Below are 27,732 nucleotides of genomic sequence, written 5' to 3' on the forward strand. Positions count from 1 at the left end.
CGGGCTGCCCCGGCGTGAGGTCCTCTGCCACACAGATGTTCTCCCATCACCTTTCTGTGCCCTCAACTCGCTTTGCTTCATCCTGCTGCTGGGTCCAATGGGGTTATTTTGCCTGGAGAAGCACTAACCCTCTCACCCCGCTCCCTACTGTCGTGCAGTGCCTGTGTCAGGGCTGCATCTTCCTTTTGGGTAGGTTCTTAATAAATCTTTTTATCAGGAAGCGGCGCTGGTGCCTTTTGGTGCTGGGGGTGTCCTGAGGGTGACATTTGTTTGCCTTGAAATAGCAGGGATGTGGTTTTGAGCATGTGGGGGAAGCAAAAGCAGTGTTGGGCCCGGGGTGGGGGCAGCAGTAGAGGGTGCTGAGGCCAGAAGAACTGAGTGTGAGCAGCCCTGAGGCTGGCTCCTGTGTGAGGGACACATGGGATCTGCAGGCGCTGCTTTTGGACACAAGGACTCAGTCCCTGTCCCCCTGGGTCTCTCTGGGGTGTTGCTTGCCTCAGTGACCCTCTCCCCAGCCTGCCTTGCTCTGTGGGGTTTAGAATCAGAATGAAAGAACAGCACCTGGACTGGACCTCGAAAGATCATCCAATCCAGCCTTTTTGGGGGGAAAGGGAGCCTAGGTGAGGTTATTTAGCACCCTGTGCAGTTGCATATGGAAAACCTGCAGTGAGCGGCACTCTGCCATGCCACAGAATCGTAGGTTCACGGAATAGTTTGGGTTGGAAGCTGGGGGATGCTCTTCGTGCCCACTGATTCAGCGCTCCCCCGTTAGCAGCTGCGCCCCTGCAATCCCCGCAGCGCCCACCAGGAGGCGCCGCAGTGCCCCCTCGCTCCCCCCCTCGCCTTCACCGCTCTCCGTGCGCAGGAGCGGGCTCTGCGGTCAGCTGATCCGGCTGTCACGTGACGAGGGAGCTGCCCGGCGGGGGCCCCGCGGCGAGGGGCGGAGGCGAGGTACGGGACCGGGACCGGGACCATGGGGCCGGTACCGATGGGGCCGGTACCGATGGGGCCGGTACCGATGGGGCCGGTCCGCGGGAGGGCGCTGTCAGCATGCGGGTGCTCAGGGATGCGCGGAGGGGGGCCGGCAGCCCGCGGCGTGCGCAGGGATGCGGGGGGGGGATCCGGCGTCCCGCACGTGTGCGCGGGTCCCGGGGGTGCGCGCAGCCCGAGGGGGTGCTCCGGGGTGCAGCAGCGAGCTGGGGGGGTTGGGCGCGCTGATAGCACTCAGGGGGTCGCTGGCAGGCCTTATACACGGCAGGGTGTGTAGGGGGGGGCTTGGAGCCTGCGGGGTGCTGGCACCTTGCATGGGTGTGCGGGGGTCGCTGGGGTGCTGGCATCAGGTGTGGGTGCTCAGGTGTGTAGAAGTGCGCTGCAGCCTGCATGGGTGCTGGTAGTCTATGTATGTGACTGTGTGTGTGTATGCTCAGAGCCTGTGCGCATGTAGGGGCTGCTGGCAGCTTCCAGGGGTGCCTCAGGGTGCCCAGAGCTGACACGAGTGTGTGGGTCTGCCTAGATCCTGCATGGGTGTGAGGTGCTGTGTGGCACTGTGGACAGGGTGAGGTGCAGGGAGCCCTGTGCTCTGCAGGGTGCGGACATGCTGCTTTAAGAGGGTGCAGGGCTGGAGCTTTGAGACCAGGAGGTTTGTGCCAAGCAGGCTCCCTTGTGTCACAGCGAGATGGGTTACAAGCAGCGCTCTGCGGGTTCAGCACGTGTGATGGGGAGCAGCAGGGAGTTCTGTCCTGCAGCTCATTTCTGGAGGATTTTGTGTCGCAGCCCCTGCTCAGCTGGGCAGAGCTGTCGGGGTCAGCAGCAAGTTGCATCTTGCTTTTGACTTGTGGCGTGGGGTTGTCGCTGTGAAGGACAAGTTGCTGTCACTTCCCTGCCCCAGCCTTCCTGAGTGGTTCAGTCACCGTAATGAAACAGCTCATGTTCATAGGTAGTGAAAATGCACATGGAAGTGGCCAAGGAGTTGGGTTTAAAGTGGAAACCGAATGTGGCTGCTCCTGTCTTTGCTCTTTGTAATGATGAGAAAATGTTGTGGGGTTTTGCTTCAGTTTGAAGCGTTTGTTGTGTGGACGAGACAAGTTTTGCAGCTTGACTGCGGGGGAGCTGAGTGCTCTCACCCTGCTGCTATGCAACCTTTAATCCAGACACAAGGCAAGTCACGGTGAGTGCGTTTCCCTGGCTCTTCAAAGCAAAAAGCTTGTGGGAAAAGAAAAACAAACCACGAGGAGCAATCAGGCAGATTGATGTGACTGGGTTTTGTCTGAGAGCATCGCTGTTGAGTACTTCAGATAATGCACAGACCATCTCCAGGGAGGTGTATCCGTGCCTGACCCAACCCTGGCACCCCTCTGCCTGCTGCCCTTGCCCACTACCATTCCTTAATGCTTGGCAAAGCCTCCCAGGTCTCTCCCCTGCTCCTCTGGCTCGTCACCGATGACAAAGAGCATCTAACGCTTTCCTTGTATAAACTGACACCGCCGCTCTTCCCAGTGCCTGTCTCACCCTGCCCGCGGCAGAGCCGGTTCAGGACATGACTGCACGTCCTGGCTGCGAGGGAGGAGGCAGGCGGGAGTGCTGCCTGCGCTGCCCTCAGCCGCGAGCAGGCTCAGCGCTGTGGGGAGCCTGGTGCTGCGCAGGATGGAGCAGCCCTGCTGCCTGCTCCGTGCTGCCTGGTGCTGCAGGAAATAAAGCAGCGTCCTGTGGGTGCTCGCGTGACCTGGCGGGTGCTGGAGGAGCCTCTGGCAGGAAACGAGCCCGTTTGTGGTAATATTTCCCTGCTGCTTCTGCTTGGCCCCAGCCTGGCTCCCCCATCAGCACAGGGGGACTGGGACTGCTGGGGCAGGGGGTGATGCCTTGGGCATGACACCCCAGGGGAGCCCTGGGGCAGGGACTGAGTCACCAGGCCATGGGGCAGGAGCCTGATAGATGATTTCCCTGCCTCTGGTGCTCCTTCCTAGTTGGCATTCAGGGTGCTGAGTGCTGCTGGGGGGTGGAGGAAGCAGAGGCTCTTGATGGGAGGCTGTGCAGAAGCAGCAGGAGCTCTTCAGGCCACGTGTGGGAATTAAACCAGCTGAAGGCAGGAGGCTTCCTTGGAGTGTCCTTGGTGGAGCTGGTGTGGGTGCTCCCGGCTTGCAGGATTCTGCTGGGGTGTTGCCTGGAGCAAGAGCTTAAACCATGACAGTTATGCAGGTGCCTCATCCCGGGAAGTCCATGATACACCTCTGTGGTTGTGAAACCTTGGGAGTGGGTGGTTTGCACACGGGCTGCGCTCCTGCCTGATGGAGCTCAATCAGTATTTTTTATTCTTTTTAATAAAAGGTCTCTAATTAAAAAGAAAAGTTGAGAAACTTTCCCTTCCCTGGCTCTCCCCTGTCCATCCTCTTGACAGCTCCAGTCCCAAGTCCCAGGGCTGCCAGCATGTCCCCCCTGCCTGTGGCTGTGTTGTCACACTCACCACCCTTAGAGCAGGGGGACACCGGCACCTTTACCTGACGTGAAGCAGATTGCATCCAGGCCCTTCCTGCAGGATCCTGAGCCTGTCTTTGCTGGGTGTGCCCAAAACAGGGGCACAGGCCTGCAGGAAGAGCCGGTGGGAATGCGCCATGCACCCTTGACCTTAGGACATGCCAGCTCCGTGATTGCCTGGGCGGGAGCGTGCTGCTCCATAAAAGCCCTGGAGGAGACCTTGCCCCGGCAGCACGAGCTGCTCTCTGCACCATGGCTGACCCCAAGGAGCCTGCAAAGGGGGGTGTTGAGCTGGGCACCCCTAATGCTGCCCCCTCCACAGGGACCATGTCCACCCGGCGCCTCCGCAGCGAGGACTACAACGACTACAGCTCCACGGATGTGACACCGGAGGGGAGCCCCCCCGGCGGCATCAATGGGTTTGCTCATCCTGAGTCCTACCAGCGCTTCGGGGAGACCAATGGGACCACGTGAGTGATGCTTCCCTCCTGCCCAGCACACGGAGAGGGTGGAGGAGGTGATGGCGGCTCCTTGTTGGCTTTGCTGGAGGGTGATGGCTTTATGGGGAGTCCTCCTGGGGATAGCGAGGGCAGAGTTGTGGTCCTGACTCCATGGAGTGCTGGCACCAAAGGAGCAGCTGCCCCAGTGTCACTCTGCTCTCCAGTAAAGCTGGGCTTGGCAGCATCGGGCAGAGTTCAGTGCTTTTCCCAATATTCCCCCACTCCATGTTGGTTCAGTGGGGAGCTGTGTTGAGCAAACGTCATGTCCAGCTTCAGAGGATAAGTGGGCATGTTGCAGCCATGCCCTGGGGGCTTTCTTCTGCCTTATTCACCCAGGTGGGCAGAGGATGCTGTCTCTGACCCCTTCAACTCAGAGACTTGTGCTAAGCTCATGGTTGGGTTTTGCCTTGGAGCTGGTTTTGGAAATGCCCACCCAAAATCTGTTTGAGTCTTTGTCTCCAGTCCTTCCTCAGTCCCACTGAGTGCAGGGGACAGGATCTGGATCTCTGTGTGTGTTTCCTGCAGCAGCTCAGAGCTGCTGGACCCTGAGCGCGATGAACTGGGGGCTGAGACTGTGCAGGGTCTGGGTGTGGGCATCTGCCAATGGTCATCTCTGCATCTTCTCTCCCTCAGGTGGTACCAGACCCTGATCCATCTCCTGAAGGGGAATGTTGGCACGGGGCTGCTGGGGCTGCCTCTGGCAGTGAAGAACGCCGGCATCCTGGTAAGGCAGCTCTCAGCTCTGCTGTGTGGGTGCTCGTGGGGCAGTGATCTCAGGGCGCTGGGCTGCTTGCATGGCTGGTGTTAGGGCTTGACTCCCCACTGAGATGCCTCTTGGTGCTTGGTTTCTTGTGAGCTTTTGCACCCTGGGCTCTGTGGTTTGCCTTGTTTGCTGCAGAGACTGCTCGGGTGGCAGCTCCTCACCCTGGTCATGGCAGGTTCAGCACAGCCTCAGCCTTGGTTTGTCTCAGTCAATGTGTGCTGAGCATGCTGTGCACCTCCTAAGGGTTCTACAAGCACAGCGTGCAAGTGAGGAGTCCCATTGCGCACTGGTTAAGGCTGGTGATGGGAGATGGCACTGTGCTTCCCTCTGTGGGGTTTCACGTGTGCTGGTCCAGCCTCAGAGCTGTGTTGAGATCAGTGGATCTGATGTGGCTTTGCTGCTTGAGGGCTGAGGTTGCACTTGGAAGTCAAACAGCAGCCCCTGGCTGCTGTCACATCTCCCTCCGGCTTCCATCCTGGTGCTGTTCCACCGTGTCTGTGTTATGCCCCAGCAACTGCCCCCCATGTGAGAGGCGGAGGGCACCTCACTGCTCTGCTCCGGGTTTCCTTGCCCAGCAGTGCAGCATTCCCATTGCTCAGATTGAAAAATCAAGTAATTGAAAGGGAAAACTTCCTTCCTCTGGCTGGACCGTGACCTCTGTCACCTGTATAATAGGATGTGCAAGACAGTTTGAAAAACAACCCTGGAAGCGCTTTGCTGCACCCAGACTGCCCCAACTTGCTGCTTTTGCATCATTCCTGCCAAGCTGGTGGCTCTCTGTCGGGTCCTGGGAGGCTGGTTCCTGGGAGCAGCACCTGAGCAATGGTTCAGCTTCCAGTGATGTTTTGGCTTCCCGAGCCTGTGGAGTTTTGTCTGGAAGTCAAACGTGTTGTGCAGCTCTGCCTTTGGCCATCAGAGTGCAGCCTTGCCCCTCTTTTCCCTGCAGCTGGGTCCTCTGAGCCTGCTGGTGATGGGAGTCGTGGCTGTGCATTGTATGGGCATCCTGGTGAAGTGCGCCCATCACTTCTGCTACAGGTAAGGAGCAGCTCCCCTCCTCTGCATCACTGCTCCCACAGTTCTTTCCTTCCCAAGAAGTCCTGTGGAGCCTCCCAGCAGCAAGCTCCCTGCGTTGAAACCTCAGTTGGGAATTGCTGCTGGGCTTTTCACAGGAGCTGTTTACCCATTCGTGTCATCATTTGCCCTGGGAACCAGCAGACAGGGCTGATGTGAGATCTCTCTTCCTTGGGGCAGGTTCCAGAAGCAGTTTGTGGACTATGGAGGTGCCATGATGTACGGGCTGGAATCGACTCCTAGTGCCTGGCTGCGGACACATGCCATCTGGGGAAGGTACCTGTTCCCCTGCTCCAGGCATGGGACTTGTCTTTAAGTGCAGCTTGGACAGAAGAGCCGCTGGTCTCTGAGCTGTGTGAGCAGATGAGCACAAGAGCCACATAACATTATATGTCACACCTTCCCTGGCTGCTCTGTGTCCCTCAAGGGGTATCACTGAGGTCTTTGACCCGGTCCTCTCCCCAGCCAGATGTGGCTTATACTAAAGGAGGGGGAGAAGTAAGTCTCTGCTGCATAACAAAGGAGTAAATAACATGTATTGCATTGCTGGCACTGAGGGTGGCCAATAGCTGCTGCTGGGGGTGCCACCAGCCCTGTGGTTTCCCACATCACGTCATACAGGCACATTAGATGCTGGAAACATTCAGCTCTTCCTGTGTTTGAGGGCCATTGTCTCCAGCTATGACAATTCAGCAGCAGACTGGAGATGCTAAAACTAAGGTGGAGACTTTTCTCCTGAGGCTGGTCCTGACTCTTTGGAGGGGATAGGAGGGGGAGACCAGAGAGCCTGAGGTCCGTGAGGTTAGATGGTGATCAGTCCAGATCATCAAAGAGAGGGGAGCTGATGCCCTTACCTGCACACCTGAACCTCTGGAGAGAGCAGCTTTGCTGCAGTGTTCATGTCAGCCCCAAGCAGCCCAAGTGTGCTCATTTCTGCATGGCCTGGTTAACAAATGGTCTTTTTTTCTCTTCTAGGCGCTTGGTGGGACTTTTCCTGATCATCACTCAGCTGGGCTTCTGCTGCGTGTACTTTGTCTTTCTGGCTGACAATCTGAAGCAGGTTAGGTTTACTCCTTCCTTTGGGAGCAAGGGGAAGGCGGGAGGGTGTGTGGAGGTGTTTGGGTTATTCTTAGCTCCTGTGTCACAGCTCTGTTCTCCACCAAAGGTCTGGTTTCCATAGCTCATGCTGCTCAGGAAGATATTGCCTGGGTGTTTTGAAGGATCAGAGGTTTTCCTGTTCAAACAGGGCAGGTTTTTCTGGGAAGCCCCATGGCTTTGTTCTGTGTGCAGAGGCACTGGAAATATCCATGTCCCGAGGGGAAGCAGGGGCTGTTCCTAATGAGGGAAGGCAAGAGAGAGGTGACACAAGGGACACTACCTGTGATGTCCTGCCCACCTCAGTTAATTGCTGTATTGGTACTCTGTGTAGGTGGGTGACGTATGGATACCAGGACCTGCTGTCAACCCTTCTTCTCCCTTTCCTGCACCTGTTTGCCTTCCAGTTTCTTTCCTCATCCCATGGCTCTGGAACTTAATTATGTCTGTAGGGAAAGAGTTTCCTTCTGCCAGAGGAAATAAACAGAAACTCTGAACCGCTTGGCTTCTGTGCTGTAAGAAACTGGGAATGAGGAATCCCTGTTCCCAGCCTCCAGCATCTCAGTGCCTCGCAAGTGCTGCTCAGCGTTCTATCCCTTTGTGCTCCTGCTGTGCTGCAGCAGGGGTCTGGTTGCTGCCACACTGCTGCTCCCATGGCTGGGAAACCCCTTGGCTTCGGGTTTGGAATTTTTTGGGTGGGGAGTGTTGCTTGTTTCTGTTTGTGGTGGGACTGGTGTGTGAGGTGGGAGCTATGGTGCGGGGGTACCTCAGGTGAGATCATTGCTGCTGTGCTGGGCAGACCTTTGGTTTGGAAAATGGCTTTGGAGCAAGCCGTGGAGAGGCAGGGCAGGCTGGGGCTCTGTGCTGCCCTCTCCCATGGAGAATGCTGATACGTGCAGGAGCTCTTTAGCCTCTCATCTGGGGCAGGACATAGTCCAGAGCAGCTTAAATTAGTTTGCAGGTAGCCCTTTGCTGCAGTGGTCAGCCAGCACCTTGTACCCAAACCAGCTTGGTTGTGGTTGTATTGGTGATCCACAGTGTGCCCATGGCCTTGGGAGGGATGGCTCAGCCACCTGGTTCCTGGGGCAGAACTCTTTCTAGACGTGAGCACATAGCATGGAGTGCCTATGGAATGACAGACCCAAGGAAAGGATGATTTCCTATGAAGAAAGCAAAGTTGGGGGCCAGCAGTAGCTTCCAGATATCTTTGAGTGGGAACAGGGAGCTGAGTGACTGAAGGGGATTGTGCAACGTGGTGAAGCAAGAGGAAAAGGACCTTTGAGGAAATAGCACTTAATGTCTCCTTCCTCTCTTCTCAACTGGCCTTGTGGGCAGCACAAACCAACCTCTGCCCTTGGTGCACTCGGCTGCCAGGTTCACGTGCTCACTGAGCCTGGGCTCGGGCAGGTTTTGCTGTCTCAGCTGCGATGCCGTGGCTAATCCCACCTCTGATCCTAGTGAGGTAACAGGCATTTGCTTCAGAACTACTTCAGCCTGCGTTGCTCTGGTTTTAATCAACTAGCTGTGCTTGAAAGTGAGCTGATGGGGTAGCATTCTGACCCACTGGGTTCACTGCCAAAATCCTTTCACACCTGCACAGTGGGTTTCATCAGGCTTTCCTGTGCTTTCCTAGGTCATATCTACAGCAAATGGGACCACCAATGACTGCAGCTTGAACAGGACAGTGGCCATGACCCCCACCATGGACTCCCGCCTGTACATGCTGTCCCTCCTGCCTTTCGTGGTGCTGCTCACGTTCATCCAGAATCTCAAGGTCCTGTCCATCTTCTCCATGCTGGCCAACGTGGCCATGCTTGGCAGCCTCGTCGTGATCTACCAGTACATTGTCAGGGTAAGTGTGTTTGGCTCCCTCTGTCATTTCTGTGCTGTCCTGTGTTTTGGCAGGTGAAGGGAACGCAACAAGAGGGTGTTTGCACACTGTGGGATGATGCTCGTTCCCATGGGCAAAGTGGTTACCCTCTGCTCCACAGGGTTTTCCCTGTGGCATGGGGCTGTATTGGGGAGTGATGGGAGCAAGCCAGGTCCTCCCCATGCTCCCTGTATCTGAACTCTTCATGGGCTCTTTTCCAGGACATTCCTGATCCCAGTGGCCTGCCTCTAGCAGCAGCCTGGAAGACTTACCCTCTGTTTTTTGGCACTGCGATCTTTGCTTTCGAAGGCATCGGGGTGGTAAGTCTTGGCGTGTGGCAATGGGGCTGCCTGCACAAGAGGCTCAGCCCATGCTTGGGCTTGCCACAGCCCCTGTGTTGCAGCTGTATTTGCAGATGAACTTCTCTGACAGTAACCCAAAATCTGGATGATGCTGTTAGCTTTAGCCTCCAGGCTATCTCCTGGGTCAAACCCTGTTGCTGGAGGAGCATACACTCCAAACCTCAGGAGGTTGGTTACTGCTTTGAAGGTGGCTGTATCTGGCAGTAGATAGGGCTCTGCTGGGAATCGCACTGGCAGCTGCCTTGGGCTCTGCTGGCTGACCTGCAGAGGAGGGATCATCCCGAACCTTGTTACCAGGCTGGATCCTAAAGCTCCCTAAGTGGGAGACCAAAAAGCGTGACACAGAGAAGTGTGATCAGTTCCTTCCCACCCTGCTGTGGAGGCTTCAAGATCATCCTTCAGCAGCCGTGTGGCCCCAGCCTGCTGTGGGGCTGGATTTGCATAATACATACAAGATGCTGTAAATAGACTGCTGTGTCTGTGGAAAAAAGCTGGCTGGGTGGGTGGGGAGCTTAATGGCTCCTGGAGCTGTTGTGGGCTGTTTCCAGGAGCTCCCTTCAAAGGGGGAAAAATGGTTTCATCTCTTAAACTAAGCTGATTGTAAATGCAGGGCTGGAGAAGGCCCAATTCATTACAGGGGGAGTGTTTACTGAATGCTGTGCCTGGGGCACAGGGCCCTTGCTGGCGGTGAGGCACAAATGCTCTCTTCCTAGTGTGATTTGGAGGAGGAGAAGCAAATAAAAGCTTTTCTGGTCCTGCCTCCTCACCAGCTCTGCTGCTGTGTCTGTCCTTGAAGTCCTGCCACCCAAGGACAGCTATAAAAATGTTTGCTGAAGTCTTATATTTGAAAGCAAGTGTCAGTAGTAGAGAGGTGAGGGACTTGCTTCTGTCCTTCCTTTTTTATTGTCCTGTTTGGTTGAAATGTATCCAAACTTGATAGAAGAGGAGAAAGTATCTTGGTCTTTCCAGGTCTACCGGTAAAGTAAGATAATGTAATGATGGGCCTGGCCTTGTGGGTATGGCTGGGCTGTTTTGGAGTGCAGAGTGGAATGCAGCCAAGGTATGGGGTGGATGGTGTTGCCCCAAGATGCCAGGTACTAATGGGCACAGCTCCTGTCGAAGGGAAGGAGCAGGCTCCTTCCTTAAGGCAAGGGCATGAGTGATCCCACTGAAGATTTGCCATGCCAAGTGTGAAGGTCTCCAATGGGAGCACAGAAATCAGATCTCCAGTACATGGTCTTTTTCAGCTGGGTTCCATGTGTGACCATCCCATCCCCTGGCATGGGGAGCTGTGCTTGGCCATGGGGCTGCCCCTCCTGCTTTCCAGGGCTATAGAGGAACAGGGGCAGCCTGCTGCTCTGTTGTCATCCTCCTCCTCCTTCTCCTCTCCCAGGTGCTGCCTCTGGAAAACAAGATGAAGAACCCGCGGCAGTTCCCAGTCATCCTCTATGTGGGGATGACCATTGTCACCATCCTGTACATCAGCCTGAGCGTCCTGGGGTACCTGCGCTTCGGGGCGGACATTCAGGCCAGCATAACACTCAACCTGCCCAACTGCTGGTGAGTCCTCATGGGGAGTGCAGGGGCCAGGGGTAAGGAGAAAGGGAGGTGAGGGAGCAGCAGGGGACATCGTTCCTTAGGAGAAATGATCTGAATGAGCTTTGGAAAGGATCAACCGTGCTGTATTCAAACTGTCCAAAGCAGCTTGAGAAGGGTTGTCCTGATGTATAGGGTGAGGAGAGGCTCATTGCTGTGGCATCTGAGCTTGGTCTTGGCCCTGCAGCTCAGGCTGCTTCCCTGGCGGTCCCCTTCTGGGTAGATGCAGCTCCTGCCTTTTTATTGGAGCCTTGTGGCATCTTTTTGGGGGATAAGCAGTGTTCTGGCTGGGAGATGTTGAACACAGCCCCTGTGCAGCCATAGTAAAAGGTGGTTGATTTGTGCAAACCCCACTTCTCTTCTTCAAATGGAGAACTTGGAAAACTACCCCAAAGCTGGGGGCTCCCAGAGGGGGCGAGATGTGACATCTCCACCTGTGGGCTGGGATCTCTGTTTGCAGCCCTGGGGCTCAAACTCCCACTCCTGGGCTCCACTTTGTGACTGGATGCGGCTCATCTGGAGCCAACACTTTGCCTGTGAGCACTGGTGCCGTGAGGATGCCCCTTCCTTCCTGTGGATGCCGAGCTCTGCAGCTACCCAGACCTGTCTGTGATCTTCTGGGGTCTAGCGAGGCCTCTTGAGATGCTGGAAATACACATGGCCTGACCCTGTACCTGCTATAACCTGGAGGGGTTCTCTCCTCTCTTGCTGGGGCTGGTGGCTCTTGCAGCAACAGGCTGGGCTTTGTGCTGGTCTGTCCCTGGGGCTGAGTGGTTGTTCAGTGTCACAGCTCCATATTCATCCCAGAGGAGAAATGCGAGCAGGTTTTCTTGCCTTTGGGACAAGAAGTGTGGAGCATGCAAGTATTGAGAATAAATGCCTTTTCCAGCTTGCTCCTCCTGGGGTTATATGAGGAAATCCTGAAAAACCCATCTCTGTTGCTTCTTACAACACACTGCTTTGGGGTGTCTGTGGGGCAGGATGTGGTGCTGACAGGCAAGGAGAGAAGCTCTGCAGAGGTTCCACTTGCATGGCAGCACCTCCTGCACGTGGTGTGGAGCTGGGGCTGCGGGTTGGCTTTGATGCCAGGAGGTTTCTTGGAAAGCCATCCTGCAGCAACAGGGTTTCTCTGGGTTTGCCCGGGAGCATCTGAGTTCAACAGTTTCTCTTTGATGTCTCTGCTGCCTTGAAATCCTGCAAGAAAGCAGAGTGAGACTTGGATCTGGGGGTGCCTGCCCCCCTCCCCAGCTCATCCTCTCTGCTGTTAGCATCTGCACTGTGACTCGCTGCCTCTTCCCCATTGCTGAAATAGATTTGGGCAGGACTGTCATTGTGAGTCACTGCTGGGCTTCCATGTGCTGACCTTGTAGAACAGTGCAGCTGGAGCTCTGGAGAAAGCAAGCATTTGAAGAAATAGAGCCTGGTTTTGCTTTAATTATTGCTAGGAGGGCTTCTTTCAGTTTGAGTGCACAGGCTGTCATTCGTGCTGGGTCTGTGTAGTGACTGAAGTGCTGCGTGTTGGTGTGGCTGAAGGTCCTGCTCTTGCCAAGAGCCTTGCATTGTCCCCTGTAGAGGCTGGTGCTCTGCCAGGTCCCTCCTGTCAGTGAGGAGGTGTGGGGCTGGTGGGAAAACTTGCCTGTGTTGTAGGGAGATCTGGGTCCCACCATTCCAGCACAGTAGGGGTGAATCCCGTCCTCTCAGCAAGCTGAAGGGAAGTGTGAAGGGGAGGAAGGGCTGCTGCTTCTCCTGAAGGTGGAAGGCAGGTCAGACCCAGGCCTTGGGCTCTGCAGGGCATCAGGTCGTGCCACAGACTAACGACATCCGCTGACCTGTAATGCTGCGTGGGGACTTGTGTGAGAAATCTGAGCTTTGTTTGCTCTAAAGGATGATGTTCCCTTAGAAAGAGGGTAATGGGATTTCTGTGACTTGCCGGGCTGCAGGAGGCTCCTAGTTCAGATGCGTGTTTCTAGGAGCATCCGTGCCTTCTGTCAAAGGACTTTTCTGGAAAGCAAAACAAAACCCACCTGTAGGTGATGGGTGAAGACTTTGCTCTTGAAATGAGTGTTTTGCCCATCCTGCTTTGCCTGTGGGTTTCTTTCCCAGCAGTAATGGTGTTGGGCTGCAGAAGGTGGTTGTAAGGGCTGTTGGTGAGAAGTCCTGGGTTTGCTGCAGTGTTGGAAACAAAATGAGAACCATGGCACAGGTGCTGCATCCTTCCTTGGCTGTAGCCATTGCCTGGAGGTCTCCAGAGCAGATTTGATGAGCGTGTCAGGAATCGTTGGGTGACAGGGTTATGAAGGGCTTTTCCAGCCTCATTTCTCCATAACCGCAGCTTCCTCAAATAAGGAGCATGTTGGTTCCCAGTACCCAGCCCTAACCACAGCCTCCACAGCACTGCACTGCTATGCAGAAATCCCTCCTCGCATCCTCAGAAGCGTTGCTTCACCGCATCTGCTGAAGGGTGAAGAAATGCTCTAGTGAGGGGGAAGATGTTTGGTTGCATATAACCAGTTGAAGGTAGGTAATGACAGAGCTTGTGGTCCAAGGAACGTATGCCATTTCTTGCAGCTTGTTGGAATGGCTTGGTGTGGCCATCTGGGTTAGGCAAGTAGTTGCTGTTGTTGGCAGAGCAGTGCCTCTCCAGGGCCTTGCATGGAGCTTAAGCTAGGGCTTGAGCTCTTTCTCCTCTTGGTATTTAAAATGCCCTTTGAGCTTGTCATGGTTCCTGATGGGTAGGTTCAGTAGCCAGCCTTCCTCTGTAACTTTTTTACTAACACCTCTTAATTGTAGATTGCCCTGGAACACTTTATGGTTTTACAGCACCACTTTGCTGAAAATACAGCTTGAAGATATGCAGGTGTGGGGTAGATGTGGCTCAAGGCTACTGTGCATGGTCACCTGTGGCTGTCTGGGCGCACTCTGGACTCTCAAGGTAGCTTTGTCTTTAATTTGCTTATGGAACCACAGGGCAAATTTAGCTTAGGGAGGGCACTGTCCACCAGAGATATTGAGTCCACCCTCCTGCTCAAAGCAGGGCCAAGCTAAATATTGAATATCAGGCCCTTGATCTGGTACTTAACTACCCTTTTGGGATGCGGCTCTGTCCTGTTGCCGCTGGTTCTTCTGCTGGGCAGCTTTGAAAGGAGCCTGTCTCTGTCTTCTCCATGCCTTCCTTACAGGTAGCTGAAGACAGCAGTAACATCCCCCATGATATTCTTCATGCTGAATGAGCCCAGGTCTTGCATCACCTCCTTGACTATCGTGTGCTCCAGCCACAGCTATCTTAGTAGCCTCCATTCAACTTGCTGTGTTAGGAATCTCAAGACTGGACATGATATTCAAGATGTGGCTTCACAAGCTCCTAATGAGAGTAATCCTTAACCTGCTGGCTATGCTTTTGCTACCATAGCCTGGTATGTGATTGACCTTAATCACAGCGAGGTCCTGCTGCTGGCTCATTATCAGTTTGCTGCCCATCAGGACCTCCAGGTCCTGTTCTGGCCAGATGGGAAGCTGGGCCCCTGCCCCTATGTGTGGGATTTTGTGTTTGCTTTTGAACTTTGCCTGTGTTTAGGTCCTGCTCCAAGGTGTGTCAGTCATTCCCTCCAATTCAGCCTTGTTGGGCGCTTGCTGACAGCATGCTCTGGGTTGCTGAGAGCTCATCCAGGTTCACTGATGAAGGTAGATCCATGATTGCCCCTTGGCAAATCCCCAGTGGCCGTTCACCCTGTACAATATGTGCCTGGAAATGGATGTTAGAAGCACTTAGCCCATACTTTTCTGGAGATCAAGGTGAGGCTGATTAGGCTGTAGCTTCTCTCATTCATCTTGAAGGCGGATATGATTCTTCTTCCCAGGTAACAGGACCTCTCTCTGATTACCCTGCTCTTTTATAGATGATAAAATGACTTCAGGCTGATGCTGGGCTGATGAATACATCTGATATGGTCCCATTCACTTAGGTGATCCCTACCTCCATCCCCTGTGATTGTGGGAAATGTTTGACTGCACCAGACTCTGCCACTAATGTTCAGAGTTGTCTTGCATGTGAATACTTCTGTTTTGAGGCTGCTGTTGCAGCAGCTGGATGCTGAGAACCAACATACAGAGGGGCACTGGCTTGGGCCCAAAGAAGTTAAAGGGAGCCAGATACGTTCCTCAGCTTGGATCCACTTCCTATTTACCCAAGTGGTATGGGCAGGACCCGTGTTTCCTGCTTGGTCAGCATGTCTTGCGCTGGGGAATGGGTAGGACCATATATGAGGTAACTGGATATCACTCCTCTTTTGGAGAGGCTTTTTCAGCTGCTGAGGAGCTGAGGAGGAGGCTGGGCTGGGAGGTGGCTTTTTGGCCACCTGCGACTGGCTTTGTCCTGCAGCTACGCTTGTCCACTGCTGCATCGCTGTAGTCTGTGGGACATGGTGAAATCAGACTCAGGGTGAGCCTGAGGTGCTGTTTGCAGCTTGTCTGCACTCTGCCTTCCTTCTGCTCAGCCCAAACTGCTCTTCCAGCTCTCTTCCCCCCAGACATGTATCATGCAGCATGCCCAAAATAGCTGCTCTTTCTGTTTTATGGAGGAGGTTCAGTTGCAGGTGGTGGTGGTGACGTTTGTATCCCATTTGCTCTGTAAGCCCAGACTTATCCCAGTGGTTCTGTCCTCTTCCGCCTCCTCAGAAGCCAAGCAGTAATCAAAATCTGTGAAATATTCATGGCTACAGCTAAGCCTCTTTGAAGATATTCTTCATCTCCTGTTATAACAGAATTCCGGTTATAACCAGAATCCAGCTGGTTACAAATAGGAGAAAAGGAAGCTTTTTTCTTCTTTCAGCACAGAGGCTGGATGGAAGTCAGGGTGAGGAACCTCTGGGCATAGCTGCAACTTCATTCTGGGTCACTGGCCAAAAATCAGGACTGCAGGCTCTTGCCAGTACCAATGCTAGTGGGTATTTAGGTGTTGTCTGTGGGGAGCAATCATGAAGAAGGCCACCCTGTGCCACTGCAGACCTTGCAGAGTGCAGCCTGCTTGAGTGGAGAGGATGGTGCACAGCTACCCAGGGAGCAAGGTGCCTGGAGGTCTTTGTGCAGCCAAGGGCAGTGTGGCAACATGAGCATCTAGAAATGTAGGTTGGTGCCTTAACTTGTTGAGGATCAAGTTCGGCTCCTGGTCCCTTGGCCAAGGACACCTCATCTTTCCCTGTGCCTTGGAAAGAGTCAGGAGCAGGACAGTGGTTTCTCAGGGTTGGTTGGTTGTTTATTTGTTTTATTTTTCAAAGAACTCCCAATATCTGTGTCCATGAGTTTTCCCAAGGGGAAGCAGCCCTTGAGAGGCTGCAGGCCCAGCTCCTGGCCCGATGATTCCTTACACCAAGACTAAAAGCCTCTGATTAGGTATAGGGGCATGTGTTGCTGTGGCTTGGAGGTTGTGCTGTCTCCTTGAAATCTCTTGCCCAAAAAGGGGTCTATGGACTTGAATGAATCACCCTTGATTTTCCAGGAGACTGTTCAGGAGGGGTAAACCATTGTCACACAAAAGTCCTTGTTGGATGAGCATTCACCTTCTGCTTTCTGCTGTTGATGCCACGGGGGCTGGAGCAGAGTGTGTCTCACTGGGTCTCCTCCTTCTCATTTGCAGGCTGTACCAAGCTGTCAAGCTGCTCTTCTCCTTTGGGATTTTCATCACCTATGCTGTGCAGTTCTATGTGCCTGCCGAGATCATCATTCCTCCCCTCGTCGCCCGGGTGTCGGAGCGCTGGGGCTGGCTGGTCAACCTGCTCCTTAGGGTAGCCCTGGTTGGCGTGACCTGTGAGTACAAAGCAGCTTGTCTGAGTTCCCTTAGGAGGATGTGGGACCTCCTTCCTGCTGTGGGTTGGTGGTGCCAAGAGCTTTCACCCCTTGCCTTGCTGCTTCTGGCCCTGCTGCTAAAGCCCTCACTGCAGGGAGTCTCCTGGACCTTGCTGATGCAAGCCAGTGGGCCAAAGTAGCCTCCAAGTAGTTGCAGCAGTGGTCCTCTGCCCGCTCTATGTGGGACCAGTCTTCTCAGTGGAGGAGTAAGCTTTCCACATCATTTGGTGCCTGCGGTGAGGCTCTGGTGGAGCAAGCTGCTGGGCTTGAGCCTGGTGGACCTTTGGAAAAGGCATGGAGCAAATCAGGTGCAGAAGTATTTGATTTTAGCTGGCTTTGATTCCTGAAGGCTAAATCCTTGCTGTTGTCAGCACAGCTGAGATGCTTGACTGAGCTCCCTGGTGTCATCTGCTGAAAAAGAGCTTTTCTCAATGGCTTGATGCTGCTGGTGCACCAGAGTTGAGCATCAGGGACTTCCCCTGCATCTTAGCTGGCTTTGGTTTGGGTTTGAGAGGAGTGTGATGCTAACTAAAGAGCACTGGAGCGTGCGGCTTGTTTCTGGGCATTCACTAATGATGGGCCAGAAGTTCTGTGTTGACAGAGGTGGGTAAAGCACCATCCCCTCTGTGCTGAGTTCCTGAAGCATCTTCTGTCCCAGTGCCTGCAGCTGGAGGCACAGTGCAGGGATGAAATCCTGCTGTGCTGGGCCATGTGCTCTGACCACCCCAGTGCTGTCATGGGGCTTGGAGCCCCTCTTGGAAGGTGATGGAGTTTTATGTGGCCGGGGAAGTGAAGGCTTGGAGCAGTGGAATGGCTTCAGGCACCGGCAGTGGCTGTACCCTCCTGTCTCGGTGTTGATGGAGGGATGCAGGTTCCTTAGTACCTCCTCTCCTTACCCTTCTCTGTAAGAGATGGCTGTGGCTGTTGCTGAGGATAAAAGCAATTAGGGGGGTTGCATGAGTATTCATCAGCTGAATGTGTGGCCGCAGAACAAGCCTGCCTCGTGGCTTTGGCTTCCAAAGAGAGGATGCAATTTGGTGTCTTTTAAGGTTAGACTTCAAAACCAGCACTCTTAAAACCCCTTTGAATTAATACCTGTGGAAAGCACGACCGTTGCCCTGGAGGCTGCGGGCTGCAGCTGGTGCTTCAGCAATGCCTCATTTAGAGGGGGGTTAATAGTTTTGTTTGCTTCCAGTCCAAAGAGCCGTGTGGGGTGGGCTGAGGATGCTGCTGGTGTCTGCTGCTCTGCTCTCCCTGCAGGCTGCTGGAGCAGGGATGCTGCTTGCAGCAGAGACCTGGCAGAGCCCTCCTTTGGCCCTGTGCAGGGCAGAACGCAATAAACTTCCTCTAGGTCAGCTTAGTGGGGGCCTTTGCTGCTGTCCCCCAAGGTGGAGGGGAGGTTTGTCTCTAGGCTTATCCACATGACAGCAGGGCTGGAATGTGGTGGTGTGCGGGAGCATCTCCTGTTTGTGTCTATGTCTGCTGTCAGCCTCCCAAGCTTTCCATCTCCTGTGGTGCTGTGGGTGATCTTTGGCTCGGGGAGGCTCCAACAGCTGATTGCCAGGGTGAAACCAAACCCCTCCAGTAAGGAACCCTGAGATGTCCCTTCTCCACCGAGGCAGTAGCTGCCATGTTTCTAGGTGTCTCCTGTTTCCAAGCAGAGCTTTCAAAGCAGTAAACTGATATTTGATAAAATACCGAAGTCTGCTTTGCTTGCAGAGGATGCTCTGCAAAGTTCTGGTTGTCTTTTCCTCAGGCTTTGTTTGACTCAAAAGCAACAGTGATGCTCTCGAGTGCTGAGGATGCCTCGGATGAGGAGCTTGCTAAGGGGCATTGTGGGCTGGTTGGAAGGAGAGAGCACCATCCCTCTGTCCTCCCCTGGCCCCGAGCCGGAGCAGAAGGAGCAGAGTTTGCCCCGCTGCGTGCTGAGCTCTCAGAAGTCTCCCGGGGGATTTTCCTTGGCTGCAGATTTTACCTAACAAATGTTCTCCCCGGGGCTGTGCCATGAGCGCTCTGCTGCTGGAGCAGCTCTAAACACATGCAAACCACACCGATGTATTCGGGGTGGGGGGAGAGGGCTTTTTCTTCCCTTCTCCTGCTTTTATGGGGTTTTTGAGGCTTTACAGCTCCCCAGGTGTGGGGGGCAGGAGTCCTGGCTTTAACAGGGGGCCGGGGATGCTGTGGCTGCTCTTCTACCAGCAGTATGTTTGCTGGGGCACCCATCCTGCTCAGCCCTGGAGCTCACTGGTGCCCAGGGTGACAGGAAGGGTTTGGTCTGCATGCTGTGCTTCATTAACTCAATGCAATGGCTTAACTGCTTGTTGAGGAGGAGAAAATATATGCAACCCCATCTTCAAAGCTCTTGTGTCAGGGAGAAGGGCAGAGGGAGGATTCAAGCAGATCCCTGTAGTGGGGATTTTGCTTACTTTCGATCAGAGAAGGAGGGTCTTGGCCATCTTGGAGTCATCAGTGCTAACGGGATGTCTGCTCCTTCTACAGGCGTCCTGGCCATCCTCATCCCACGCCTGGACATCGTCATCTCCCTGGTGGGCTCCGTCAGCAGCAGCGCCCTGGCTCTCATCTTCCCCCCGCTGCTGGAGATTGCCACCTACTACTCCGAAGGCATGCACCCCGTTGTCATTGTCAAGGACATCCTCATCAGCCTCTTCGGCTTCGTGGGCTTCGTGGTGGGGACGTATGAGGCGCTGGTGGAGCTGGCAGCGCCCGCGGCCGCCGTGGTGAACGCCACCAGTGCCATGGTGCAGTGACGGTCCCCTGCCTGCCCGGGTACCACTCTGGGGGTGCAGGGGCTCCGGGAGATGCTGGTCTCCTGGCAACGGTCTCTCCTCTCCTCTCCTCGCGGTGGGGTTGGTCTGTGAGAGGACAGGACTGCACCCCCGCAGCAGGAGGGTCCCGTGCTGGGCTCTGGCGGTGGAGTTGGGATCTGGGCTGCAGCAGTGCCTTCCCTGGGGCAGGTGATAGAGCAAAACAGCCCCCTCATCCCCTGTAAATAGTCGCTTTCGGAGGGGAGCGATCCCGGGGATGTGGATTTTTGATTATATATTTTATTCTGAAATCCCACCCTTTCTGTATATCCCCCATCCCTTCAGGCAGGGTGGGAGCGGGGACTGCTCTGTTTTGTGCCAGTTTGTTTATTGTTGTTTTGTTTCTTTCCCTGAGCACTTTATTTTTACAGCAACAGAGAAACCTCAGCTCAGGTTGGAGAGCGTGGAGCTGCCTCCTCACCTTGGGAGTGTGGGCAGAGCCCGAGGCGTGGAGCATCCCGGGAACCCCAGCTCTCCTGTGCTGGGATCCCCAGACGTGGGCATTGGCTCCTGCTCTGTTTCCAGCTGCCTCAGGGCCTGGAGCTGGGCACTGGGCACATCTGTGGCATGGGAGGGTTTGCTGAATCTGTCCCATGCTTTCAGTAGAAACACTTCTTTTTCCTCACGTAACGCACAAGTGCAAGGCTTTTGGAAGCATTAGAGAGCCAAGGCATGTGGGGAGCAAATGGGCTTTGCCACAAGGAAGGTCCAAGCTGGTTGCCTTCAGCTGGGAGTCCTTTCCCTATGTGGGATGGGGTGTCCTCAGGGGTCACCACTTACTGCCTGCACACCACTAAAACACATCGCCTTGTTCACAGTGCACACATCAGCTGTGGCTGCAGGCTGATACTGAATGTCAAATCACACTCAAAACCCTTATTAGTTTTACTGTTACTCCCTTTACATCCTCTGCCTCTGCCCCAGCTCCTGTCTTCCAGTAGGATGCAGCTCTCCAGTGCTTCTCCCTGTGCTCCTGTTGCTTCTTGCATTGTGGCTGGTGCATGCTTGGGGGGTGGTCCCCATTATGCTGCTGCTTTCCTTCCTCGGTGGGCCCAGCTTCCTCCCTAGGGAGTTTCATTGCCTTTCTGCTGGATTTCTTTGTTTCTAAGACAAGAGAGCAAATGCATCCTCCATGGGATGTCTTCTAGGAGTGCAAAAAGGTCTTGGCTGAGCCACCCCTCTGTAACCCTGTGTCTTGGCCAAACTCCTCCCTTCCAACGCAGCATCTTCAAACACCGGCAGCGTGGTGGCTTCCTTTGGAAAGCCTTTATCCCTTCATCCTGCCACAGTGATGTCTTCCTGGGGGTGTGAATATAGCACTGCCAGGCTGCGTTCCCATCTTTGGTGGAGGATGAGTGAGGCTCGGGGTTATTTTTGGTGTCTGGCCCAGTTCTGGGAGGAGAAGGCTGTGCTGAGCAGCATCCCTGCAGCCTGCCTCCACGATGTGTGGTGTTTCAATGTCTTGCACTGTCCCCTTTGCTGGTCATGCTTTGGGTGCCCTGTGCCAGGGTAGGTCTGTGCCATGCTGCTGCTCCTTTTCCAGCCCCTCACCTGCTCAACTGCATCTCTCAGGGCTCACTTTGTCCCCTCAAAGTCTGCATTGGTGAAGGTTTCAGCATGCTCTGGCATTGCTTGGTTATGAGCAGAGCAAAGCTTTAAGTCAAACCCTTCCTCTGGAGCAAACACTCAGGTCTGGGAGGGGGCTCCAGGCACGCCACGGACAGAAGTGCAATATTCACATCCATCACTGCATCCTGACCCCGGTGTGGCCTTTGGGGTTGGGTTTGGCACCCTTGGCAAAGCAGGGGACATTTGATGCTTGCCCCCTGCTCTGTTGGGACCCTACAAGAAGGCTGGACACATCTTGGGGGATGGCTGTGGCCCAAGGGCATGTTCTCAGCCTGCCACTGGGCATCAGTGGGTTTGCTGGCATCCAACCTCACTTTGCACTCAGCGGTGAAGGCCTCATTGCCAAGGACACTGGGATATCACTGCAGCATTAAATGGGTTTTGCAATCCTTCACTTTATGGGGGTGTTCACGGGCTGTTTGGAGATGGGGCCAGATGTGCTGGTGGGGCACATGGTGTGAAGGGCTCTGCTGAGCCAGGAGGACTCAGTGGACATGAAAACTTGACACTTGCGTATCGTAGGCTGCTCTGTAACCATGGAACTTGTAGATATAGAAATGACCAATGTACATGTCTCGTGCCTATGGATATTGTCAGCGTACAGTGTGTGTAGCTGCCCAGTGGAAGAGCTGGTGCTGCACCTGAATCATGTATCTTACTTTAATCAATAAATATGATTTATTTTTTATGTGGAAATGTGCTGGGGTGTGAGATGGGTGCTTCTCTTCCAGGTGCAAAACTACTTGGCAGAGCCTGGGCCAGGAGCGGAGCATGCTATGATAGCATCCAGCGTCAGGGGCTGGAAGATCTTAAGGTCCTTTACAACCCTAATGGTTCTGTGATTCTAGATAAGCGTGGTTTATCCTCATGCTGCTGAATAAGTCATGCCGCTGTGGTGTGTCCTTAGTGGGGCTGTTTGGGAAATCAGTGCTAAAAAGGGCAATGTCTTGAAGCTGTAGCAGAAAAGTCTCCTTAAAGCATGCAGGGTAATGGGGAATGTGGGCCTGGGAGGGGCACTTCCAAGTCAAGAAGTTGCATGAAAATACAGCCACAAGCTCACAAGCCCATCCTGCAGAGCGAAGCTGAGCTGGGGACCTGCACAAGTGCAGCCAATTGCTCCTTGCCCTGGCTCTAATGTGGGATTAACCCCAGCTGTGGTGGGGTTACAGAGCTGGGGGTGGGAGGTTTGGCCACTGCAGGTGATGCTTGTTCTGCAGCAGTATTTCAGGCAGGAGAGGGGCTGTTCTGCCATTCTCTTCTCGCCCTTTCTGTGTGATGAGCCCCCTTCAAGCCAGCAGGTAGGATGTTGTGGTATCCTTGGGGTTTTTAGGGGAGTGGGGTGAGTCCTAGTGCTGCTTCAGCAGGAATGCAAGGAGGAATGGTTTCTGTTTTATTCTGGTCTGAAAAGAATGAGCAAAGAGGTTTTGCATGTTTTTGCTCCTAGGAGCAACTAATGAAGGACAGGAGAACTGGGGCTGAATGAATTTACTATGGAGGCTGTCTCACCCTGTTGGCTGTAAGTGCTTGGCTGCCATGGGGCAAGAGCATGGTTTCCCTTTTGGCTGGGAAGAGGTCTGTGTGCAGACCTCTGTGTGTACCCAAATAGTGGTTTGGGGCTCCCAGATGATGCTGTGGTCCTCATGAGCATGATAATTGTGCAATCTCCCCTCCTGCTCTGTGTGTGTTAGTGCTCTGAGGTGTTCCTAATAGTACTGTCTGTAGGATACACCTAGTAGCTGCCTGCCCTTCTGCCCTGGCATGGGGCTGGCCCTGAGGGGTCCCCAGGGCTGGGACAATCCCCCCTCACCAGTCACTGATGGGGTTGCTTGGCACTAATCTTGGAAACAGATGGATAATGGTCTCCAGTTGACAGCGAGCCCTGTCCTGCTGTCTTGGTACTTTGAAGGGGCTGCTGGTGTCCAAAAGCAGCTGTTATTCCCCGGACAGCCCTTGGCTGGAGCTGGGCAGGGGTGTCCTATTTACAAGGAAATCCCCAAGTTATCGAATGAGATCAGTAGTAAAAAAATCCAAACTCTTTTAATACTTTCCAAAAATCAATGACCAAAAAAGTTACATCAAACAACCGACCAAAGGAAACCTCTCACGAAGCAACGATGCATTTCCAAGCACAAGGACATACGGGCAAACCCACGCTCAGCAGCCTCGGTGCCCTGTCTCAGCCACGTGGTGCTGGTCAGTCCTTCTGGGATACACCAGGGAGCCCCAGCTGGGCAGCAGGACCATGTTCTGCTGTGTTCAGCATGGGACCATGACAGCCATGGGACATGTCTATGCTTGCATCCTCAAGGCAGGGTCTCCCTTATACCCATGAGCACAGCCTGCCTGCGCAGGGTCGTGCTTTGCTGCTGCACTGCGCTGAGTCTGTGGGTGGTCCCTGGTGTGATGAAGCTTCTTGCTTGTTTTTAATACAGAAATGGACTTTTTTTTTTATCTTTTTCTTTTTTTCTTGGACATCTATTGGCCAAGTGAGGGATATGCTGACGGGACCAGCTGCATTCCCTCATCTCTCTCCCTGCAGCAGGGAGCAGACATGGAAGAGAGTTTGCACCAGCTGATCCGTTCCACTGGGCAAACTGTTGGCTTGATGCAAGCCCTCGGAGCCAGAGCAGGGTAGTTGTGCTATCCCGTGTGGGGCATTCCCAGGCGGTGCATCACTAGTCCTTTTGCACCTTCTCCACCATGACTGCTGCCATACCTGCAGTGCTTGCCCTCCTCCTCCTCATCATCCCTGCGGCCAGGGAGCCTGGGGTGGGAGGAGGGTGGTCCTGCATGGTATCCGAGGAAGTCCCCTTGGCAAGGAGGCAGGTTAGTCACTGGCATCCCAGGAGCATCCTCTGTGTCCGGGCAGTGGCTGGAGCATTTCCCCTCCATTTGCAGCAGGAGCACAGTGTGGGGAAAGATCCAGCCAAATTACGCCCCAGCCGTGCACGGGGAGATGCTGCAGAGTTGGGGGGGGACACACACATTAAACCCCCTTGAGCAGCATGGACCAGCCCCCTGCCCACTGTTCCGCACGGAGATGCGCTTCTCATCCCGAGCATGAGCCCCCTGTTAAAACATCACCTCCTCACAGCTCCCGTAGTCGCTCTCCACCATGTCAGAGCCCTCGTAGTTGGGGGGTGGAAGGGGCTGTGCTCGGATGCTGGGCTGGTGGCCCACCTCGCAGTCTGCATATGAGGGCTGAGCCACGCTCAGGCGCATGCTCACCCGCTTGTACCCGGGGTCGGGCTGGTATGGGACACCCTCGCCCTGCACCAGTTGTGCTGGGTAATAGCTGATGGCCGTGTATTCGTTCTGGCACTGGGAGGCTCCCATGTCCACGGGCCCGAGCGGCAGGAAGTCCTCCAGGTTCTGGTTGCTGTAGCGGGGTGGGATGGGAGCCCGCTTGTTGCTCTGGTCCAGCGGGAAGGGGAAGCCTCCATAAAGAGCGACCGGTTCCGTGTCTGCTGGTGGAGGAGGAGGTGGGGGAAGAGGAGGGTGGGAGGAGGATGCTGGGGGGGCTTGAATGATCTCGTAGTGGGAGTACTCCTGCACGTCTGATGACAGGTACTGGGGGGGCCAGTACGTTGTTTCTGCTGGGTAGACTGGAATAAAAGAGAGTTGTGTTAGTTGCAGTTCAAGCCGTTGTTTTCCCTCTCCTGCCCTCCCACTACTTCTGTAGACTGAGCATGCAGATGTGGCAACCAGGGAAGAGAGATGTGGGGACAGGGGAGCTGTGATTGCTGCTTTGGGAATCAAGGGGGCTGCTGTGCTGAAGCAGTGTTCCCACCTTCAGCCACTCACTACTCTAACGCCCAAAAGACACACTTATCATGCCATTCGCATGCAAGAAGCTTGCATGATGAAGGGATGGGGCAGAGGAAGTGATCCATTGGATCTCTCCCTATAGTTACTCTTGTGCCCCCTCTTCTAACAGTGTACATTGGTGATGAATTCCTGCGAGAAAGCAGTAACCTTGCTGTCTAGAGCCACGCAAGGTGTTTCCTTGAGGGTGTGATCCCTCTGCCTAGAAACTGATGAAAATGCCTCCGCAAAAACTCACACTGACTTTTAGCATCTTATTTTTTTCTTCTTAACTTAATAATTCTCATTCATGGGGTCTTTTGACCCAGGATGTGTGGGAATCCAGGCTATGCACTAATGTTTTCCCTGCTTATTGCATGGGAGATTGAGGAGATTAAAGCTGAAAACTGGGATGTACTGGTGAGCCAGGAGGGAGGAGCCAATAGAGAATCCTACAGCAGGGCTTGGGCACCATTTGCCTGTGCTTTTGCCTGGCTTTAACCGCTGCTGTTGGTCCCTCATCCTTGCAAACCTTAGATCCACTTCACAAGGGGAAGAGGGATGTGTAAGAGTAACAGAAATCAGTGCTACTGACCCATCTCCTCCCTGGCCCAAGTGCACTTGATGAAGGACTCGTTGTCAGAGTTGGAGGGGGGTGCAGCAGGGGGCAGGTTGGGTGCCACACTGCACACGATGGTACCCCGGTGCTTCGGGGCATTGGCTGAGTTGAAGGTGACAAATTCGGGGGTGCTGGTGGGTTTGCGCTGCTCCGCTGTGCCCCGGTCCAGGTTGTTGTGTGCTGCATCACTGAGGATGTTGAGCTCGATGGGTGGCACGGCTTGGGTGCCCACACCTACGCTCTTGGAGAACTCACTCTTGGAGAGCAGGTCGGGGTCCTCCCTTGCCACGGGCTTGTGTGCCTTGGCGCGGTGGCGGTAGCGCTTGCGGATGAGCACGAAGGCCACGGCCAGGATGGCCACCCCCAGCACACCGGCCACAATCTCTGCTATCTCCTCAGGGCCCACTGCCCATTGTGTGGGCACGATGGCCGGGGTGATGATGGGCTGCGTGCAGTAGTCCCCCTGGTAATCCGATGGGCAGATGCAGTGCACTGAGCCCTGGGTGCTCACACAGCGCCCGGAGTTTCGGCATGGGTTGTTTTGGCATTCCTCGGCCAGCTTCTCGCACCTGTAGGGAGGAGATGGAGACGACCAATGTCAGCCTGGAGATGCAGCTAGAACTGTGGTATCCTGTTCAGGAGTCTGCCTTATACCGGCTAAGGATGCTCCATCCCTGTCTGCTCTCCATCCCTAGGTTTGTGCTACTTGCCTCTCCTGGCAGAGGACTGTGATGCTGGAGTATAAAATGATGCTTTTCAGGAGAATATATTTGACAGATAGTTCATTTTTTCAGTCATATGCAACAGATTAAAATGGGGGTATCCTGCCTCAGAGGAGTATTTGGACATCCTAGGGATAACACTGCATAGAGAGGTGCTCTTATCCTTCTAAATTACGGAGCACAGGGTCACTCTGAGGTGTGCTAACCTCTCATGATGTCTCACACGTCCTTCAAGCTCTGGGGTCTCAGGATGATCTGTGAATGTTTGCAGGTTGCAGCAAACAGTTGGGGAAAATCTATCCTGAAGAGTGGTGATGAGCACCCTTGTTGGAGAGGTTTTGGCTTCTTAAGGAGCTGCAGAACTGGGACTGAATCTCTGACTCTGTCCTGCTTCACCTCACACAACCTAAAAGTTCCCCAATAGCACAGGGAAGCTTTCCTTCCAACAGTGATGATTCCCCCCTGCTAGGTGGAACATGCAATGCTCTGTTGGCTTTCCTTCCTTTTTACCTTGTTACTGAACAAACTTTGTGAGGTTTAGGCTCCTTTTTCTAAGTGTTTTTGGAATGTGTGAGCTGTGGCGCGACACCGCAGGCTGAGGCTGGACAAGCAGTGATTTCAGGTATCACACTGCCACCTAATGCCCAGTTTTTAGTGGACCACACGCTGCACGAATAACCTGCGCCTCTGCACTGATTCAAGGGACCAGTGTTCATCCTGGGTAAACGAGGCAGAGGGATGAGCTGGATGTGATGCTGTTTGAGCATGTGCTGCGCATCCCTCATCATGCTGAGCTAGAGGCAGGACAGGGAGCTTGGAGGGGCACTCAAAGCATCTATGAAGAGAGGAGAGTCGTCTTTTTTCCCCTCCTGATCAGAGGAGATGGGCACAGACGGGCAGTGACCGCTTGAGGGCAGAGCTGTTTATGTCCCGCTCTGCTCAGCTCTGTCTTTAGACACTTCCGTGCTCAGGTACATGCAATCTGCATCCCAGTGTCTGGACCCGGTGAGCTCCAGAAATGTGCAATGGTTGTTGGTAGAGCTCATGTTTTCACCCACCGTGGGAGATCACCCATCCCAAAGCCTTCCTGGACCTTACCTTTCGCCCAGGTACCAGTCAGGGCAGTGGCAGGAGTACCCCGTGGCAGAGAGGGTGCAGGTTCCTCCGTGCAGGCAGGGCTTGGACTCGCAGGGACTGTCCCCGAGCTCACAGCGCTCACCGGAAAACAGCCCAGGGCAAATGCAGGTGTAACCTGGAGAGGGTGAGAAAGTGCCATATAGAGACCATATCCTGATGGAAGAACTAGCAAGAATAGGAGGAGCAGTGCCTGGTGCTGATGGCACACACAGAGGGCTCAATCCAGCTACCTAAGCATGGGTACTTGCTGCTGCAGAAGGTGCTATGGGGCACCCGAGCCATGGTGGGTACATTATAGGACCTGAAGTGGTTGCTGGAGGCTGGGTTACCACTTTGAGGCAATGCAGTGGCACTAGAGAGCTATTTAAGCAACAAGTCAACCCTGCCATCTCCTGACACCCTTTCCTATCAGGGATGCATTCAGGGC

General features: G+C 54.3%; 2 protein-coding genes across 3 annotated transcripts in view; one reads left to right on the forward strand and one right to left on the reverse strand.

Annotated features, from left to right (window-relative positions):
- The first annotated feature begins 854 nt into the window (after positions 1–854).
- On the forward strand, positions 855–21,176 carry LOC130599240 (proton-coupled amino acid transporter 1-like). The gene is made up of 11 exons (XM_057409564.1): positions 855–951; positions 3,794–3,941; positions 4,605–4,695; positions 5,681–5,769; positions 5,986–6,081; positions 6,781–6,865; positions 8,534–8,752; positions 8,992–9,090; positions 10,526–10,692; positions 16,361–16,530; positions 19,069–21,176. The coding sequence occupies exons 2-11, from the start codon at positions 3,799–3,801 to the stop codon at positions 19,335–19,337; spliced, it is 1,428 nt and encodes a 475-aa protein (XP_057265547.1). The 5' UTR covers positions 855–951; positions 3,794–3,798; the 3' UTR covers positions 19,338–21,176.
- Positions 21,177–23,041: 1,865 nt separating this feature from the next.
- Positions 23,042–27,732, reverse strand: part of FAT2 (FAT atypical cadherin 2) — a 57,302-nt gene continuing 52,611 nt past the window's right edge. For both annotated transcript variants that reach the window (XM_057409587.1, XM_057409586.1), the window contains exons 22-24: positions 27,267–27,420; positions 25,423–26,015; positions 23,042–24,628 (exon numbers count right to left, since the gene is read on the reverse strand). In XM_057409587.1, coding sequence (XP_057265570.1) covers positions 24,096–24,628; positions 25,423–26,015; positions 27,267–27,420 — 1,280 coding nt within the window. In that variant the 3' untranslated portion in view covers positions 23,042–24,095. The remainder of the gene's footprint in view (positions 24,629–25,422; positions 26,016–27,266; positions 27,421–27,732) is intronic.

Source organism: Pezoporus wallicus, unplaced genomic scaffold, assembly GCF_028554395.1.
Source record: "Pezoporus wallicus isolate ANWC-B61680 ecotype Strahan unplaced genomic scaffold, APGP_CSIRO_Pwel_v1 contig_8166, whole genome shotgun sequence".
Taxonomy (NCBI): Eukaryota; Metazoa; Chordata; class Aves; order Psittaciformes; family Psittacidae; genus Pezoporus; species Pezoporus wallicus.

What these genes read in the sequence shown, in the direction of transcription:
- LOC130599240 (XM_057409564.1), top strand. Translation starts at nt 3,799, where the DNA reads ATGTCCACCCGGCGCCTCCGCAGCGAGGACTACAACGACTACAGCTCC. An exon ending in GGGGAGACCAATGGGACCAC is followed by an intron (nt 3,942 to 4,604) that starts GTGAGTGATGCT and finishes TCTCTCCCTCAG; the next exon opens with GTGGTACCAGACCCTGATCC. An exon ending in TGGCTGACAATCTGAAGCAG is followed by an intron (nt 6,866 to 8,533) that starts GTTAGGTTTACT and finishes GTGCTTTCCTAG; the next exon opens with GTCATATCTACAGCAAATGG.